We start from the raw sequence: 20,069 nt of genomic DNA on the forward strand, positions 1-20,069 counted from the left end.
GCTTATTTATCAATACAATTACTTACACAGTATTAGGGGTCCATATTTAACCTACAGATACATAGTCATATGAGGAAACACGAACACAAACGTTTGCTAAATACTACGGCATAGGACAGACAGATGGTGTTGGGTTTCTAATCAGCTTTACTGGGAGCTTAAAGTTGCTGCACATGCTGGGATGGGGGAAAGGCCCAAAGTGCTTTGCCAGCTTTATTTCGGACATCTGTAAGTTAGCTGTGTGCTACCACACAAGGTGTATGGGTAAAGAAAATCTATGCGATTCTTTCCCTTGTGAAGCAGCTAATTCCCTGGGGTAGATAGTAATCTGAAATTACTACGTAGTGAAATATAGGCACAGAAATATATATGTATCTGTGTGTAACTATATATATAAAAGTGGCTGTCCTGTGGACTCTTAAGGGTCTGATCTGCCCCACAAAATGAAGATAGTTACCAAAAGAAGAAATAGTTTCCTCTAATGTACTTCAAAACGTTTTTTCTTTGAGAAGTTCAATGATGTTTCTGGTCAGGGGCTCAAAGTCCTCAGGCCTGGGATGAACTTAAATTTTAAAGATGTAGCAGCTTTTCCTTGACACTTTGTTTTTGCTCCCCAGACACCAGCTGCTACTCATGTCTTGGCCGTTGCTAAGAGGGTCTCTGGCATCACCTCCGCGTGAACACGTGTCTGCGGTTTCCCGGAAATGGAGTATCGCACTGTTGCTTGAAGCTTCAAAGTGTGGCTGGCGAGCGGCACTGGCCCTGTTATTTATTTAGGACGGCTTCAGCGGGAGGAGCATGCTTTTGTGTAAACATGCATTGCCTGGCTCTTTCACGGGGCTTCCGCTTCTTGACCCACGTCGCAGAAACCTTGATCTTTGCGTATTTCGCTGCCATCTCCTTGGCTGACTCGCAGGGTCTTTTCCCAAGGCTGGAGAATGTGGGAGCTTTCAAGAATGTTTCACTTGTGCCAACCGAAGCGACGTGTGGACTCCCAGACCGAAGCACTTTTTGTCACAGCCCTGCTGCCGCCGCGGGTCTCGAATTCTGCACCCAGCGGCTTTGCATTCAGGATTGCCCCTATAGATCTTCAGCTCCCGTCTACACTGCCCTGTTCTCCGCAGGCCTCGGGAGCTGCATCGCAGTAGACAAGCATGATCTGTGTCCCATCTGCCAGAGCAATTCCACAAGTTTTATTTTTGGAAATCGCAAGAATTGCTCTTCTTCTCCTCCTTCTCCGAGGCTGGCGGCATCGTTTACTTTAGCCGTGTGGTTGAAACCTGAGCGGGAAGGTGTAATGTAAGTAGCAGAGTGAGTGTAAGTTTTCCTAGGGTCCTAGACGATCCATAGTAGTGAAGATTACTGCAGCATGAATTCTGAACTAGAAATGAAGGCTAACACTGGAATCCATGCAACTGAAGATCAACTTCTGTGGTAGTCTTCCTATCCAGGTTTACATTCCAAACTTTCCCCCCTAAATTTAGAATTTTTTCTCTTTTTCATGGATGAAGTGAGCCCTCAAAAAAGAATATGTTAAAATAGTTTCATTGCAGGCAGATCTGTTTCTGAGTGTCATTTATTTTCTAACCATTGAGCGCAAACTTTGGTCTTAGCCTTCAGAGGCTCAGCCAGGCTCAGTGTGAGTTTTAAGGTGTAGGGGCTAGTAGTACAAATAATTGATATTTTCTGAGTTCTGATCTAGGTTTTTATAAACAACCAGTTCCTGCCGGAGGATAAAATTTTCATCAGGCAGATAGCTCTCCAAGGGCTTAGGACTGTGTTTTATTCAGCCTTATTTTCCCAGGAAGAGATGTTTGACTCCTGGAAGATGCCCAATCATATGAGTTGAATAAATGAATAATCCTCTAACTCTGAAAAGATAACAGCTTTTGGCCCTTTACCTTGTGGTCTTTCTGTTGGGAAATACATAGGTAAGCATCAAAGATTCCCAAAAGCTTTTACGCCATCGATCACAGTGGAAATGCCTTTGGTGAGCTGGGACTGGGGTTTCCTTAACTTTTTTTTTGTCGTTGTTAGTCTATTTAATCATCTGTTTTTCATTCTGTAATAGTTTCTAAAACCGACCTCTCGTGTGTTTTCCCTAAGTGTTTAGAGCCAATCTGGAGATTTGAATGAGTAAGGAAGTTTTGAGGCATTTTTTGCTTATCTTTTGTCTTCCTGTAGGCTTTTAGCTCTTCCCCTTCTGACAGTTTCTTTGTTTGAGAGTGTTGGTCAAATATCTACAAATTTGTGAGACAAACCAGAAAAGTCTTATAATCTCATAAGTAAATATGAATTAAATGTCTTTGGTGTTTAGATTTAATTTGCCAAGTGAAAGTTGGCATTTTTCTTCATGTGGAGTGAAAATGATCACAAACCATTATCTCTATTTCTGTATCTCCCCTAAAAGCAAATCTTTTTTTTTCTTTTTCTTTGTTTTTTTTACTATTTGAAATGTCAGTAAATCCAACCTACTCAGTTTATGTAAAGAGCATCCAAAGAGTCTTAAAAAATTGTCTGTTGACAAATATGGCTAGGAAAAATTATTTTTTCCCTAAGTTTTTTTTTTTCCATGGGATAAGTCTCTACCAAATTCTTCTTCTATTGGTATCATTTTGTATAAATAAGACAGAGGGTATTGATGGAGGCAGTGGTACATGGTTTACGGTCTAGCGAGTTCTATGCATCAAGGTCGTTTCCATTCTCAAAACTAAAATAACTATGGGAATTGGGGGAATTTCGGGGTGTTTGCACTAGATAAGTAAAACAAACAAAGCATGGATTATCCAATTATTGTTTATCCAGGAGCAGAATAAATCCAGTTCCTAAATATTTTGCTACCTGCCTTCCTCTCACATTCATTATCTACCAAAGCTAGTATGTTTACAAGCAAACAAAATAGCAAGGAAGATAATCAATAACATATTAAGAAATGCATTTTCAGTAAGCTTGGGAAAATAAGCCTGCATTTGGCAAATACATTCTTGAGTAATGGTCAAATTTTAACTTGTTGATTTAAACTCAAGAAAAATGAGTAGAAGCAAACTCTTCTTAGGTTGTTTGAGACCTGGAGACCAGGAGGCAGGGGGTCAAGAGACAGCTCTTTCATCCCAGTGATTTAAAAATATCCACCCACTGGAGGGTTAAAAAAAAAGTAGAATTTCTATAAAGCCATATTTTTTACTTCATATAAAAAATTTATGTCAACTAAACCTATTTGCCTGTGTTAAAAATATCCTTGTTCTCATAACTTTATCACCAAAAAATGTACAAAATATAGAACAGTGAAATAGTAGCTATTAAGTGTTCTCCGATCTTATTTTCACCTCTCGACTCCAGGAAAGAATACATGCAAGTGAGAAGGAATAATTAGTGGAAAATCTGACCTTCAAGGGAAGTTTTAAAACTCTTTAGCAATCGTTCTTGGTTGGCCCCACTTACCTTTGTTTCTTTGACGCTTCCTCTTCTCGATCTGGTCTTTGACTCGTTGGTTTTTGGGGGTCTGCTATATGCCTGGTTCTGCTGTTCTCAGAAAACTCCTGAGCTAACGGGAAGACAGATGAATCGTGTGTTCACTGAATACCAAGGAAGGTCGCTTAAGCAACCCTGAGCCAGAGAGAAGGTTCCAGGATCAGGCATAGTCCTGGAGATGCCTGAGCTGAGTAGGAGGCAACTGGGTGAAGAAAGGGACCCAGACTCCTCCAGTACCTGATGAAGTTCTCCTCCCTGGGAGGCGCCATCTTGTTGAGTTCTTGTCTGTGACATTCAGTTTGAGGAGTATCTTTAAGAGCTAGTTATTTGGGGAGATGTTAATGGCTAATGTCAGAGATATTTGTCTTTAAGTAGCAGGTCTTTGGGAATAATCCACTCAGGAGGCTACTAGCAAGCATTCATCATACTCTCCTGCTAAGAAGTTGACTTGCTGAGTTGAAATGTGGAGAGGAATGAGTCTTCGGTTCATATCTGTTTCTGCTCGGTACAGAGTGGCCCAAAATATGCAATCATATAATCAACATAAGATAATTTATGCGAAACATCAATTAACATAGAAAATAAACATTTATATAAACACCATTTGTCGATTTAAAGGCATGAGAAAAGTGTGCCACTATGATGAGACTAGAAGTGATTTTTAAAAAATAATTTGGTAATTGGCCTGACCTAAGACCTAGAAAATCTTTCTGAATGTTCTTCTACTTGATCAAAATATTAGTTCACTGTGGTTTTTAGAAGACCGTACGACCTTTCATCCAAGATCATTAACGTCCTCTCAGTGCCTCAGTTGGGCCGTGTGGCCATGGAGAGCTCTTACAGACACTGGCTTTGGCTTCTGGCCCGTTGATGAGGAAGTAAGTAGAGACTGCAGTTGTCCATTCTCCATTTCATCATCATCAATAGAGCAATTCTGACTTCAGGGCTAGCGCTTTAGAGTCTTCTATGGACACTAAATTCTCTTTACATTAAAAAAAAAAAAAAAAGAAAAAAAAAGATTTGTGCCGATGATTCAATCCCCAAGCGGGATGTAGTGTCTTGTGCCGCTTCCTATAAAAGAAATAGCAGGAGACTAATGAGCCAACAGGCTAAATGTTGGTTTTGCTGGATGACTCAACCACTTTCGTTTCCATCATGAATCTCTCATAAAGGGTGTTGAGGTTCTGGGGAATTTACTGTAAATAAGAATTCTATTTTTTATTGCAATAAAAGGGCTTCTTAATTGGAGTAAAACTTGCTCTGAATATAATGGCATTCAGGCCTTATTCACCAGGCGCCCCTCTGAGTGGAGTTTGGGGTTATTTTCACACCGCTGTAACTGCACAATGCCTTAGCATGTCTTTTGGTAGGATGCTGACCTTTTCTCTCTCCTGGTTGCTTCCTAAGGTGTGTTATAGAAAAGACAGCGGATGGGCAGATTGTGTTCAAACTTACAATATCCGAGAAAGAGACCATGTTTTATTATCGCACAGTAAATGGTTTGCAGCCTCCAATAAAAGTAATGACACTGGGGAGAATTCTTGTGAAGAAATGGATTCATCTTAGTGTGCAGGTGAGTAAAATAAAAAATATTTAACATTTGGTTAAACACAAGGATCCGTCTTCCTTTCTTTCCTTTAAATGGCGTCTTCCCACAAGGTCTGAAGCAGTTCTTTTAGATTTCATTTATGTGTAAACGACAACTAAAGAAAAATAACATTTAAATGACCTAGTGATGTATCTCTGATATTCCAGCGTTTGCCCTCAAAATTGCTGTGAAAACTCCCACCAAAGCTTGGGACAATGCTGTTTGGGATAATAACATCCTCAGGAAATTTTTGTTTTATTTGGTTTATTTTGTTAAAAGATGTGGCAGGACTCTTTCAGTGGCTGGTACAGATTTTACTAGTTACGGTAGCATTACCCCCCCTCCCCCCCGGCCTGGTTTTTACAGCTGTCTCTCGCAGATTGCATCTGATGATGTGAATAAAATTTGGCTGTTGCATTAAAATGCTGACCTTAGAACTAATGAACTTTACACTTCAGACACTCAAAAAGTGTTATATGATTACTTTAGTTGTCAGCCAGTTTGTTTTAGCCTTAGAAGCTGTTAAAGGCCGAGATAACTGTGAGAAATCTGGTATTTTACAGTTCCCGGGAATGGAGATGGAGTTTATCCTTTCTTCTCTTCAGGGTCCTAGAATGGCCCAATGTAGCCGAAAGTCACTACCCTTGGCTTTCATACCAGAGGTCCAGTGTACGACAGTCCCCATCCCATGTGCTCACAGGAATGGCCAAATAGGGGTTCATGCAGACCCCATTCACGCTAGAGGACAACTGTGCCCTCATTCTCGTTACGAAAATAATTTCATATTGTTTTTGGAATTTGAAGCAGTTTGGAAGTAGACTTCTTTTGAGGGCCTTGAGAATTTTATCTGAGTTTCAAAGTTTATTTCAGCACAGATATCATTCTTGAGGATTTCAGTACACTTTGTACATATCCTTGTTTTGCCTGATTATAACTGAAATTCTGCCATGTCTTTGCATAGTAGTACATTCAAAGCCTTAGGAAGAAGATTTAAAATATGAATGCAGAGAGGTAACGATGACTGATTTCTATAGGAAGGTATATCCAATCAGTGTGTTTTGCCTTATCTACCAACTTTTACTTAGGATATGAGTTTGTCAAATGCAGTTAGCAGTGAGCGGCATTTCCATAGCACTAGGTTTGAAAGGAGCTACCAAAGGGTAAGTCGTGTCTGGTTTTAAGGCCCTGTGTATAGCACACGATGGGTTCAACCTGGTTGTGCTTACCTCTCATTGTCCAGTAGTTACAGATAGGGGACTAATTTGTTCGGTATCTTGAAATTGTCCATCCCATCCACTGATCAGTGCAGCAGAGTTAGGTTATACTGTTAAAACTATGGAACTAGAAACTGTTGAAGAAAGGGAATCTGCAGACGATGTCACATAGATAATGTTTGTTGCATATTTTTGTATCAACAGGGATGAAAAAATGTTTTTTACTTCTCTTTATATCGCCTTATCTGTGAAACGGTGCCGTGTTTTGGCAGGCAGCAGTAGTACATTAAAAGCTTTGCAAAAGAAAGTTTAAAATCCAAATGTGAAAAGGTAACCATGACTGAATTACTCTCCTGGGAGTAAAATGCTCTTAGAGTGCCTATTGAAATCAGCATTATCATTTCAGTACATGTCAAATATGAGTCCTTTCCTAGTTTAGGCAAAAATTTCTTTATAAATCTTTAAATCTTTCCCTTCTTTCAAGGAAAGGTTAAAGTACTTATGATTTAATGAGGCTGCTTTATTTCATATCTGTTGGACTATCAAGAGAAAACTTGTCCTTTCCAATTTGTGTACTACTTCTTAAAATTTATTTTTACATAAGTTTTTCTCCATTCTCCATTTTAAGTTAAAATGATGGAGCAGTCCTGGGGCGCCTGGGTGGCACAGCGGTTAAGCGTCTGCCTTCGGCTCAGGGCGTGATCCCGGCGTTATGGGATCGAGCCCCACATCAGGCTCCTCCACTATGAGCCTGCTTCTTCCTCTCCCACTCCCCCTGCTTGTGTTCCCTCTCTCACTGGCTGTCTCTATCTCTGTCGAATAAATAAATAAAATATTTAAAAAAAAAAAATGATGGAGCAGTCCTAAAACATGAGAAAAACCGTACAGATCTGTCATTTGTTCACCTCGCATGTCTTGGTGCATTTGGGGACAACCCAGCATTATGAAAATCTGGATTCAGTCAAAGGAAAGTTAGTGATTATTTATTCTAAATTGGAGATCTGCATTCCTTTAAATTGGACACCAGTCTGAATACATTGAAGATACTATGAAATTTATAATAATTCATTTTATAGATGTTTTAAAAGGAATATGCTCATCCTTTAAAGGTTTCTATAAAGTAGAGGGGAGGACAAGAAATCAGATGTATGGGTAATTTATTCAGGTAATGCTACTCTGTCGTCTTAACAAAACCATTTGACTTAGTTTCCTTACATATGTAAAAAGAGATTTGGACTAGTGACAAAAGGAGGCTTCCTTGAATTCCTTCTGAATTCACATAAAGTAAATGGAGTGTGTTCAGAAATCTAGAGTTTTGTAGGTTTGTCTAGATGGTAAGTGACAGAGCCAGCTCTGTGAACTGACCATCAGGATTGTGTTTTTTTCTGCTTCTCCATGCTGTCTGGGATTCATACAGAAACACTTTTGGTAGATTTTCTTGCCAAGATTGGGAGAAATGAGGCTTGTAACTCTTTGACTGCATAACTGCAAAGAATATATTTTAATATAAATGCAACTTACTGTTGCATTATTATATAGTACATCAAATTCTGTTTACTTTGGGGATTAGAGACTTCCATCATGCTGGGCATAGGATGGAACACATAACCGATAAGCTGGTTTAGTCTCATTTCAAAGTGCAAGTCTAATTAATGTGTATGCATATTTTTATTCATTCTTCAATATGGCCACAAATCAATGAATTTATATGGGGTGTGCATGTGTGTGTGTGTGTGTGTGTGTGTGTAAAAATAAAACATACACCTTTACTCATAAAATTGGCTCAGAAACCAGAATTTAGCTTACAAAGGGCTAGTGACATAAAATTAATTAACAGATCTGACCTTACACCTTACCACAGACAGTTCACTCGGTATCAGCTTTCCATCAGCAAAATCAGAATTTTAATTTCCCAAATTCAGAAAAAAGAAATGAATTTTAAATAATTAAATCCCTCGGCAAAAAAGATGCCAGGAAGAGCCAGACATACTGAACAGCGGAGGTCTAGTTTCTTAAACAAAAGATGCCCGACGTTATAGTAATGGATCTAACAGCTTTTATTCAAGAACTAGCATTTTGAAGCTTCAACCTGTTGGAAAATGATTAGTTTTTAAATTAATATTCATTCAGGGACTTGAATCTGACACGATTGCCAATTTAAATTTCACTTTGGGGTTTAATATATTGGCTATTTCAAATTATATCAAGCTGAAATTCGTTATGTCATATTTTTTGTACTAAAACTGGAAAAAATCAATTCAGACTTTTTATTATCAAATGGGGAACACTGATAACATTAGCAGATTTTTTAAAGCTTCGTTTTCATATTGAATCAGCGTGTGCTTATAGTTATTGTGAGAGATCTCTTTTGATTTTCTTTCTTAAAAAATGTTTTGAAATACGTAAAAGAGTTTTACTTTAGTGGTTTGTTGTGGGTCAGGAGGTAGAACAACTTGGAAGCTTTTTCACATTTCCCAGCCTATCATTTAAAAGTCAAAGCTCAGACTTTCTTATGGAACTACTGTTTTCCCTTAAGCACTTCTACACATTTTATAGGACAAAGAGGATGAAAGAATCATTAGTATAGTAACCCATGTAGTAATTATGCTGAAATACAGTAAAACAATTTATAATTTAAACTGATGAAATAGTACAACCGTGGAAGCAAGATATGGGTTAGCAGTAGGGTTGCATGCATTTTCTATGCTCTTTTGAAGGCTCCTTCATACACGGACAGTTCAAGAGCCAACGATGGTTCTAGCCATGGTGAAAAAGTGCAGCTCTAATCTAATACAATGAAGGAAAGAATGCATGGTAAATCAAGTTTTAGGAATCAATAGATGAAGAATAAGGATTTCATCATCACAGTTTGTTCATGAAATATGTTCTTTTGATTTATGTATTCAATCTAAAAAAGGAAAACTATTGATAGTTCTGGAGAAAAAGAAAATGCAATTTAACCAACACTTGCTGGAATAGATCAACCAAGTCTCTCAATTAATCTCTGGGGTATATGCCCATGTGCGTAGTTTATCAAGGTGTTCCATGTCTCTGTTGATTGAGGGAACATAGAATGTCCGTGCAACCTGATGGAAGCCTCCTTCAGTTCAGTAAGCTCTGTGTGCTGGGATTCTCATGGGAACACCACCTCAACTCTCACTTTAGGAGAATCCCAGCCCATATTGTTTAATACTTCCCATTGCCTTTAATTGTGACTATTGATATGTATGGGTGCAGGTGTCAAACATTGTGCAAAGTCTTCTGTTTGAATCCAGCCACTGAATGTCTGTCACCTGAGTTAGTTGACTAGTTTTGGTTATTGAGAACTAACTAAATATCAGTAGAATTTACCAAATTATATTTCAGAATTAGTTAAAAATGCTGATAATCGTAGTTGTCATTATGTATTATGTATCAGCTGCACTGATTATGTAGACTGTATTAAACATGGTATATGCTTAAATTTCAAATGCTAGTAATAGTTCTGTGTCATTGGCTTATCTCCATTTCAGAGATGAGAAAAATGAGCCTTAGGGTACGTTAAGCCTAAGATTTACAACCTAGATTTACAGTCTCCAGTTTTTCTGAACTTAAGCTAAACAACAACAACAACAATAATAGTAATGATAATAAATTGCCATGAACCTAGGTCACTATGATGATCTAAGGAGTAAGGTTATTTGAATCCCCCCTTAACCAAAGGAACAAGAACTGAAGACATATCTGTAAAATAAACATAAATTATTTTTCTGTTTGTACATATTTGTAATATAAATATTTGTAATGCTTCCCATATTGGCATGATTTGTACAAATAATTAAAATCAATATATTTTACAACTATATCCTCACTGAGACAATGGTTTAAATGGACAACGGAGTGTAATTTTAGATAAACTTCTGGCTCAATATGTCTCTGGTTTATGGCAGTCAGGAATGGAACTACTGTAGTGGATTAAAGAAAGAATATCTCACTTAACCTGTCCTGATCACCGGATCCATGGTGTACAGAACCAAGGCATGTTATGATACAGTAGAAGTAAGAGGAGGTTTCTTCCCACTTGATGATGGAGAGAGGTAAAACCATCCAAATAAAAATTATTCACTGTGCATTTTTGCACATGTCTTTCAAATACAATATTTAGTCAGAAGGCAAGGCTTTAACTTTTGACATTTTACTTAAATTGTGCAACCCTCAGGAAAATCAGGTAACTCCTTGAAGTGTTAGATACCTGTCACAAATATGGACCAAAGATAAACCCAGCTTATTTGATTTTCACCGTAAATGTGATGTGTAAAGACAATAATGTCTGATAAACCACTTTATAGTCTGCTATAATGGGGCTTACAGTCTATTAGAAAAGGACAATCAAAGAATCACACCAACGAGAGCAAAATTATAACTGTGATATGTGCTATGGGATCGTAATAAGGACATCACTGAAGTCAACAAAGGCTTCTTGAAGACATTGTACTAGACATGTGTATTAGTTTTCTAGGCCTGTCCTGAAAAAAAAGTCACCAACTGGGTAGCTTAAAACAACAGAAATGTGTTCTTATACAGTTCTTGAGGCTAGAAATTTGAAATTAAGGTGTCCACAATGCCTTGTTCCCTCTGTCTCTGAAAACTGTAGAAGAGTATCTGTCTTTGCTTCTGGCTTCTGGTGTTTGCTGGCAATCCTTAGCTTTTAGACGCCTCACACCAAATCCCTGCCTCCACTATCACATGGCTGTCTTCTCCTCTGGTGTGTCACTGTCTTCTCTCCCTATAAAGTCATATATTGGATTAGGACCCACCCTAACTCAGCATGACTTCATTTTAACGGATTGCATCTGGGAAGACCCTATTTCCAAATGAGGTCCTATTTATAAGCATCAAGGATTGACTTCATCTCTGTGGGGGACACAATTTGGTGGGTAACAAAATGTATTCGGTAGAACGCATAGGATCCGACTAGGCAAAGAGAGGGGAGAAGGACGTTCTATACACATATAGCAAATAGTGCAAACACCCTTTGATAAGAGAGAGTATGTTGCATGGGAGAAACAAAAAGGCCAGTGTGGGTAGAAGGCAGCAAAGTAGAACAACGTGTACAATAAGCCAGAGGGGTTGAAAGAAGCTATATTTAAAAGAACATCGTTGACCATGTTAAAATGTTTTCAGTGGGACTTTATTGAAATGTTTTAGGTAGAGAACAGGTGATGGGGGAGGAAGGAGAAGGAGGGAAAAATTTATGATCTAAGTAGATGATCTTTTCATAAAAACCCCTTTGGTTCCATTGAAGGAGAACAGTTTGCAGGAGGACAAGATTACAGGGTTGTTAGGTTGTGCTCATGTTTCCCAGTGAGATATAAGTACACTTTGAACTATAAAGATGAAAGCAGATATGTAGAGAACTGGTCACGTTTGAGAGCTGTTTGGAAATTTAAAACAAAGGACTTGCTGATGGAAGAAATTGGAGGTTAAGGGAAGAGAGGTGATAAATCCCAGATTCCTGGCTTGGACAATGGCATGGATAAGTTTCATTTGCTTAAATAAAAACACTAGAAGAGAATAAGGTTGGTTTTTTTTTTTTAAGATTTTGTTTATTCATTTGAGAGAGAGAGCACACAAGCAGGGGGAGAGGGAGAAGCAGACTCCCTTGATCCCAGGACCTGGAGGTCATGACCTGAGCTGAAGGCAGATGCCTAACCATCTGAGCCACCCAGGCACGTGAAAATCAAATTTTTGATATTTGGCACATATGAACTAGAATTCAGCTCAGGGCAATAATTCTCAACTATAGAAATCACTAGCATCACAGAAACTAAAAACTATTGTGATGCTTACACTCCATTATGTCTTCATTAGTCTGGGGTGAGGGCCAAGCATTATCTCTTCTTCCTTTCCCCAGACCGGAAATGATCATCTCCAATTTAGGTATGTCAGGAAACATGAATAAAGAAGGTAGGATGTGAGTTAACTCTTGAAGCTAGGTAGGATTTAAGTAGGTGGAGAAGAAGAGGAAGGGAAAATTCAGTACATCTAAAACAGGGCAACAATGCCTGGGAGGTGAAAATAGCAAAAAGTTCCAGTAAGAGTGGGGGTCTGAGTTTCTTAGAAAGAAATACATCATGTCTTAAATGAAAAAGGCTGAAAAAAAACCCAATAGCTTAGAGGTTTACATAGAGCTATGGAGTTTAGTTTTTTCCCTCCTGACCAGCAACCCATTTTTTCCCCACCTGTTCCTAATCCAATCTATTTGGTACCAGCTATAAGCCATTAGTATATAAACAATGCATACACACACACACACACACACACACACACACACACACACACACACAGATTAGCTAATATGAGCAGAAAATCATCACGCATCACATTATAATGTTTACCTTTTACAAATCTGAATGTTATCAGTCTAATATTTCACAGCAAAAATTTAAGCTCGTTAGGACCTTTCCTATGGAAACACCTCCAATCAAGTTCTAAAGCAAGCCGTGAGTAAATAAATGTTTAAATTTAGAAAATGGTATTTGAAGAAGTTAGCAATTTTTCTTGCTTGAAAATGGTTGATTCTCAGCCAACAGAGCCAATAGCTATAAATATATAGCCAATAGCTATCAAGTACAAAAGGAAAATATATACAAATATTATAGTACACATTTACATATACTACTAAAATTGAAAAATGCTATAAAAAGAAGAGTATTTTCCAATGTCTACTTATTTGTCTTCAACAATCTCTAGTCTTGAAAATGCCACTATGGTAATTCTGTAAAATTTGATGGTAGTGCTTTTTAAAACCTATATTATTTAATGGAATTGTCATTTATATTATATCACTTTCATCTAAAAGCCAAATATAATAAGATGGATAATTTGTGCTTTTTTTTGAGGATAGGCATTCTTGTGCCCACAGGGCTAACTGATGCCTTCAGTTATACATGAACAATTACCACTAAAAGTCAGAAAGAACAGTGTGCATATAACCTAGGGCAGAATTTGGCCTATGGTATGTATCACTTGGTAATGGAATGGAGAGTATGACTTTATTTAAACATGGACTTCAATAGTTTTATTTTCCCATACTGTTTCCCTTGGTATTTCTCTCTCTCAAATATAACATTCAAGTGTTCCAAGCAGCTGCATTGCTCTGGATACATAATAAAGGCATATGTTTAAGATACCAGTTTAGATATCTATAAACCAAAAAAAGAATAGTTAAAGTTAAAACAAATTAAGAGAACTTTTCCAAGAATGGAAAAGCTTTAATAGGTTTTTTTAACCCTCTAATTAACTACAGCAGTGAAAAAAAATGCTGATATTTATAAATTATATAATTGTATACATTATATTATATAATTGTATATTATAAGCGCTTATGTCAGAAAAAGTGATCTCATTCTACTTTCCAAAAATTACATGAAATAATCCCTTAAAAATTGAGTTGCATATTCTACAGGTAGAAAAATAATTGGATCAATTTTGTTCATGTTTAGTGTTCATGGTTCTCAATCTGGGGAGGGCGAAAAGAATGAAAAAATCAGGGGTAAGTGACAGAAGGCATTTGTGTTGCTGTGGGAAGGATGAGAATAGGGAGAGCTCAGCCTACGTCAATTTCACTGTGGTAGAGATTGACCAAGAAAGTTTAGATTATGAACATATAGTATGTAACTTTATGTTGTTTGTTTTCTGGGATGCAAATCTTATCCTAATTGGACCAAATCTGTCATATGTAGCCATTTTGGGGGTGTTGGCACTAAGGCATTTATAGAAAGGAGTTCGTTTCCTTTCTAATGGCCAGTGGATGTACATGCTTCCCACTTGTCCCTGTCATCACCACCCTAAATGTATGGAGCATCATCTCACATTGCCTGGTTGCTGATGGGTGGGTTTGAAGTTTAGCTTCCCCTTCAATACCTTCCCAGTGAATGTGAGCCACCTACTGGCACTGTACTGTTGTTTCTGAGGGGCGATGTATTCTGAAATGCCCACTGAGCCTCACTGCCCCCAGGAAGGGGAAAGCACATCACTGACTCACAGCACTTTGTGGCTGGGGGGTAGGAGTGGAAACTGAGCTTCCTGCTCATCCCTGTTGACACCAAGGGAAGGACAAGTAGACGTTCAGTAATGCCCTCTCATAGCATCTCATTGATGCCAGGTGTAAATGGAAGCCCAACTTCCCACAGGGTCCAGTTTATAAGGAAGGGAAGAGGGCAGTGGAATACTGGCTAACCCTACCTCATACCACATACTTCAATCTCATTAATTCCAATGGTGATAGAGGCTCAGCTCCCCACCAGTCCCTGCTTACCTCATGGAGGTGGGGTGGAAACCTGAGTATAGACCAGCCCTGATATATAACACTGCATTCATTCTCTTTGCTGTGAAGTGGGTTGGAGGTTCAGCTCTCAACTGGACTCCCCTGACACCAGTGATTGGGGAAAATAAAGTACTGAACAGCCCTGATGCGTACTTCCTTGTTCAGTCATACTGATGCTGGGCAAGTATAAAGGTCTAGTTCCCGATGCGCCCTGACAACACTGGGAGGAAGTGGAGTGCTGACTTGCCCTGCCTTGTACCACCTCCTATGTCTTGTTGCTGTCAGATTGGGGGTGGAGGGAGAGGCTCAGCATCTTGCTGGGCTGGTGAAGAGTTGGGGTATGGCCTTGTTTAGCCAGATGGGGGAAGGCAGATCAGCTCTCTGCTCACCCTGACAACACTTCTTTGGAGGGAGAGTCAGAGTGCTACCTCCTTCCATTGAGCAGGGAATAGAAAATAAGCTCTTTACTCAGTTCCATTAAAACTACCCTTACAGTTAAATTGGAGAGTTCCCTGCTTCCACCAAGTGGAGAGTGGAAGATCAGCTCCTTGTTTGGTGTGTCAGCAACACCATGCAGGGGAATTGGAAGATTGCCTGCTTTTGCCAGGAGGACTAGAAGATTCCCACTGTGTGGGGGAATCAGAGTATAGCAGCTGACTTCTGCTGGGTGGGAGGGTGGGATGAAAGTTTAGCCCCCTAATGGGCTCTGCGGGGGGTGGGGGGGGTGGGGAGGGGAGAGGTGGACAGTGAGGGAGGGAGAGAAGGAGGGAATAGGGAAGGGAGAGAGGGGAGAGGGGAGGAGGGACTTTCTGTAGGTGTTTGGCTACAATAGGGCAGATATTGCCAGAAAGGGTTCCCTTTCTCATTAAAACATTTTCCCGGCCCTTTATCTAGGAGAAGTAGACTTTTCTTGGAACTTAATTTATCTGTGTCTGTTGATGGTTCTAGGATAGATAGATGCTTCTGGAATGTTCTGCCTAGGATATACGGGTAGTAATAAGAAAATCTTGAGGACTTACTGTCATGTTGTTCCTCCAATCCTGAGATCCCTAAGTGTTTTGTTGCCTTCTTCCCACCTTGAACAGTTGTCCTATACTTGTATGTGGTGTTATGCCCACAGTTTTTTAATTATAGAGAGAGCACGGGGAGGACTAGGGCAACTCCATCTCTGTTAGAAGCAGAAGTCAGTGTTTTCAGTAGGACCTTGCCCTCCATTTTTTAATGCCTATGGTTATAAACTTCATTGTATTTAAAACACATTGGCCAAGATGATGAGAAGTAAGGAAAAGTCTTTTGTAAAATGAGTTGGATATAGGAAGGAAAAAAGAGGGAGAAGATATGCTGCTCAGATATTGCAGAGTCAATTCTGACAAAGCTAGACATGGTCTTGTTTACAAAGAAAAATCTGGTATAAATTGCAGCAGTGTTCAGATGTGCTGGCTAATTGTTAAGTGCTGATGAGAAACCTGGGCATGAGCACTGCAGATTCTTGGAAAATTTTTCAGGAACTATTTGGTCAAAATTGCAGTTAAAAGATAAGGTTGAAATTGTTTCTGAACCAAACATCGGACTGGATGTACGTAAAATAACCACTTAGGCCAACAAGGTGTGTCCCTTATTGCCTGTGATTACTGCAACTCCAGCTGCTGGCAGAGAGCCGTCCCTTTCTTGTGGACAAGTAGAAGATTAATTCTCAATTAGAAATATAGGCTTGATGCAAGGGCAACGTTTAACTTGGCATCAACACATCAACATTTCAGCTAATTTACCTGACCATGAACGCTTCAGGGGAAAGAGAAATTGCTAATGTTTCATATGAAACAGGAGATGGAGCTAGGGGGGAAGTAGTACAATTTGTCCTTTTTTTCTACTTTATTTCAATTAATTTTGGCAGGTTTGTCTTTTTGAAGTAACTTTAGATGTGGAAAAGCTACTTACAAACCCTCAAGACTTGCCTCTTTCTGTGTTACAGTTGCCATCACCTTGCTGTATATTTGATTTGTAAATGGGGGAAAGTAGTCATTAGGATGCAAAATGATTATCATTATTTGCAGATCTCATGACCAGGAGTTTCTTGTGTTAATAGAAGTAGTTTGATGTTCATTTGTACCCTGTGTAACTGGTTCATGTAGTGATTAAAATAATAAGCAATGCTTGATCATGGTTAAAATAAATACCAAGGATAAACTCTTCTATTAATTAGTGAGAGCTTATCCAAATTAGCATCTATAATTATGAGCTGTTGTTAATTTTTGTTGCAGCCTATTAGATATACTGTCCTAAATCATTGACACTTGTGTAAATGAGCATTAATGATAGGTGACTTATTTTATGAATGTACAGTGGATGCTTCCATGGAAAATGTCTACAATGAAATACACATTTTAGATAATATTTCAAATAGAATCATAGAAAATTCATGAGGAATTTTGGATTTAGCATAAACGAAAAGATTAGGTTTGCTTGTTGAGCCTAATACTAAAAACCAGAACTGTGTCCCTCTGCAGGAAGGTTTTGATTCAACGTTTGCCTGTACTCTGACTCATTTCTGTATGGCTCTGTGTTTCCCTGAGTCACATCGCATGTCTTTCTATTACACACTTTGGATATACTTCTTAAACTGATTCAATCTTATGTGTTTGTATAACAAGTGCCAGTGAAAGTAAAGTTATTGCTTCTTGATATTGAAATATCCACTAGTGTATATGTATATAGCTGTGAAGCGGTTGGCAACAGAGTAAGTGAAATGCCTAGAAATTACCCCAAGTTTGGATTTTGTTTGTATTCACATTTTTATTAGTATAGGTCACATTCTTTTTTATTAATGATTTTATTTATTAGAGAGAGAGCACATGCAGGGCGAGCAGCAGGCAGAGGGAGAGGCGGGTTCCCCACTGAGCAGGGAGCCCAACTTGGGTCTCAGTCCTGGGATCATGACCTGAGCCAAAGGTAGATGCTTAATGGACTGAGCCAACCAGGCGCCCCTATATGTCACATGCTTGAAGAGGTTAATTGCTTTGGGGAAGGATTTCTCAGCGCTACTGACATTTGGGACAGTTCTCTTTTGTGGGGGTTGTTCTGTGCTCTGTAGGACGTTTAGCAACATCCCTGGCATCTACATACTAGATACATGTAGTCAACGGATAACAGAGTTTTGCAACCTCCAAATATTCCTTTGTGTTACTCTTTTACAGTCACTGCCCCTTTCCCACCCTCCTACACTGTCAACCTCTGATCTGTTTTTTTAATGTTTTTTTATTATATTATGTTAGTCGCCATACAGTACATCCCTGGTTTCTGATGTAAAGTTCCATGATTCATTAGTTGTGTATAACACCCAGTGCACCATGCAATATGTGCCCTCCTTACTACCCATCACCAGTCTATCCCATTTCCCCACCCCCTCCCCTCTGAAGCCCTCAGTTTGTTTCTCAGAGTCCATAGTCTCTCATGCTTCATTCCCCCTTCTGATTACCCCCCCCTTTCTTTATCCCTGATCTGTTTTCTGAATAAATATCTAGGAGCAAAAATCACTGGCTTGTATGGTATGTGTATGTTTAGATTTATCAGAAATTGCTGCATTTTTCTCTGAAGTTTTTATATCATTTTGTTTTCCCACCAGCAAAATGTAAGATTACAGTTGCATTGCAGCCTAACGAGCACTTGCTTGATATGAGAAAGAAAGCAAGAAAGCGAGCAAGAAAGGAATTAGTAAGAATTCCAGTTTATTTCAGGTTTTCATTCCTGATCTGCAAGAGATCTTCTTTTCCTTTCTTTTATCTATCTTATCCATTCATCCATTTATTTTAGCCATTTTTCTGATAGATATTTATTCATTGGTATCTTACTGTTGTTTTGTTTTGCATTTTCCTGATTATTGATAACATTTATCTGTCCTCCTTCTGTCTTTGTGGTGAGGTATTTGTTCAAATCTTCCCATTTAAAAATACTGTGTTCTTTCTTTTCTTATTGGGGAGCTTCAGTGGCCTTTTATGTATTCTGCATACAAACCCTTTGTTAGTTATTTGTTTTGCAAATATTCCTCCAGCCCTAGGTTGTCTTCTCATTCTTTCAACAGCATCTTTTACAGAGCAGAAATTTTTAATTATCCAGATTTTGGCTTCTTTGAACAATCTGTTTGCTTTGGTTCATTCTTCAGAACACTTAGGTAGTTGCTTTTTTGTATTTTATTCAGTTTTTAGTTGTCATTGGCAGGGAGAGATAGGCTGAAGTTGGCTTACTCCATCTTGGTCAGAATCAGAAGACCTGTATTATGCCTATTTAATTTCCAATGTTTTATAAACATTAATCCATTAATAATAATTCTGACTGCCATTTTCCATGTAAGAAAATGAAAACATCAAAATTGATAAGTTTTTTGACCAAAAATAAATAAAAAGCCATGAAGGAAATAACCAGTGTTTTAAAACACCTAGAAAAAAAAAACCTTTAGATATTGAATCCCATTTAGTGTGTTCTGTCAGCTTGTTGTTCTGTCAGTGTGTTGTTTGGCTTATGAACCTTATTGAATTCTTATTAAATTCTTACCTTTGTTTTATATATTCATTTTAGCATTTTTATAAATTGATTAAATTTTCAATGTAAGTATTTGCTGGAAGATAATTTTTTAAAATTATGAAAATAAGATTGTCAAGAAGTTTTTTTTTTTGTTTTGTTTTGTTTTTTTTTTTTTACCATATGCAGGAGAGTCTTTTGTGGCAAAATATTCTTTGGTGACACAATAGTAGGTTACTTAGAGCAAGGCCACAGGATGTTTTATGGAAGATCATGTGTTGAAGTTGGGATTGGCAAATATGTCTTCTGTTACTATATGTAATAGGTTGCAAAGAACCTCTATGGCCATATGCCTGGTAAACAGTCAAATCCTCTTCCTTAAAGCATTTTACCTTCATGAGTATAAAAGAACCTAAATGTCTACTATGTACAAATACTTTTTAAGAGGTCTCGAGGTTACTGAAGATAATGAATCCATGCCCTCTATCCTAAAGAAGGAGAATAGAAACAAATCACTGTGAGGTTGACATTTTTGGAAGATCATTTTTGAATAAAATGAGATTTGAAAAGTCATAAAAATTATAGAACTTACATTTTTAGAATACTTAGAAAATAAATAAGAAAAAAGACAAAGCCAAGCAATGCCCTCCAGTATTTTGCTGTAATACTAATTTTTTCTATCCTTTCCTTTTTCTAAACTGAACATTGTATCACAATTTATTTTCATTTAGCTTCATAGTTCAAGGCAGGTCTTGAAGGAGGTAATAGAGATTCCCCAAGAGAAGAACCAGCTTGCTAAAGAAAAGAGATAGCTTGAGAGTTCAGGAAGCTGCTACATTCTGGGTAGATTTATGTGTGTGTGTGTGTGTGTGTGTGTGTGTACAATGTAGAAAGTTATACACTTGTCCTTATATCCTATAAAGACTTGTCCTTAACAGTGCAATTTCGCTTAGACTACAAGCTCTTTGAGGGA

General features: G+C 38.2%; 1 protein-coding gene across 1 annotated transcript in view; it reads left to right on the forward strand.

The window, feature by feature from the left end:
• Window positions 1–710: 710 nt before the first annotated feature.
• USH2A (usherin) overlaps window positions 711–20,069 on the forward strand; it is a 676,006-nt gene continuing 656,647 nt past the window's right edge. The window contains exons 1-2 of the mRNA XM_045809720.2: window positions 711–1,299; window positions 4,879–5,044. Of these exons, the coding sequence (XP_045665676.2) occupies window positions 815–1,299; window positions 4,879–5,044 (651 nt within the window). The 5' untranslated portion in view covers window positions 711–814. The remainder of the gene's footprint in view (window positions 1,300–4,878; window positions 5,045–20,069) is intronic.

This window comes from Ursus americanus, chromosome 2, assembly GCF_024610735.1.
Source record: "Ursus americanus isolate L20-20 chromosome 2, mUrsAme1.1.p, whole genome shotgun sequence".
In the NCBI taxonomy this organism is placed as follows: Eukaryota; Metazoa; Chordata; class Mammalia; order Carnivora; family Ursidae; genus Ursus; species Ursus americanus.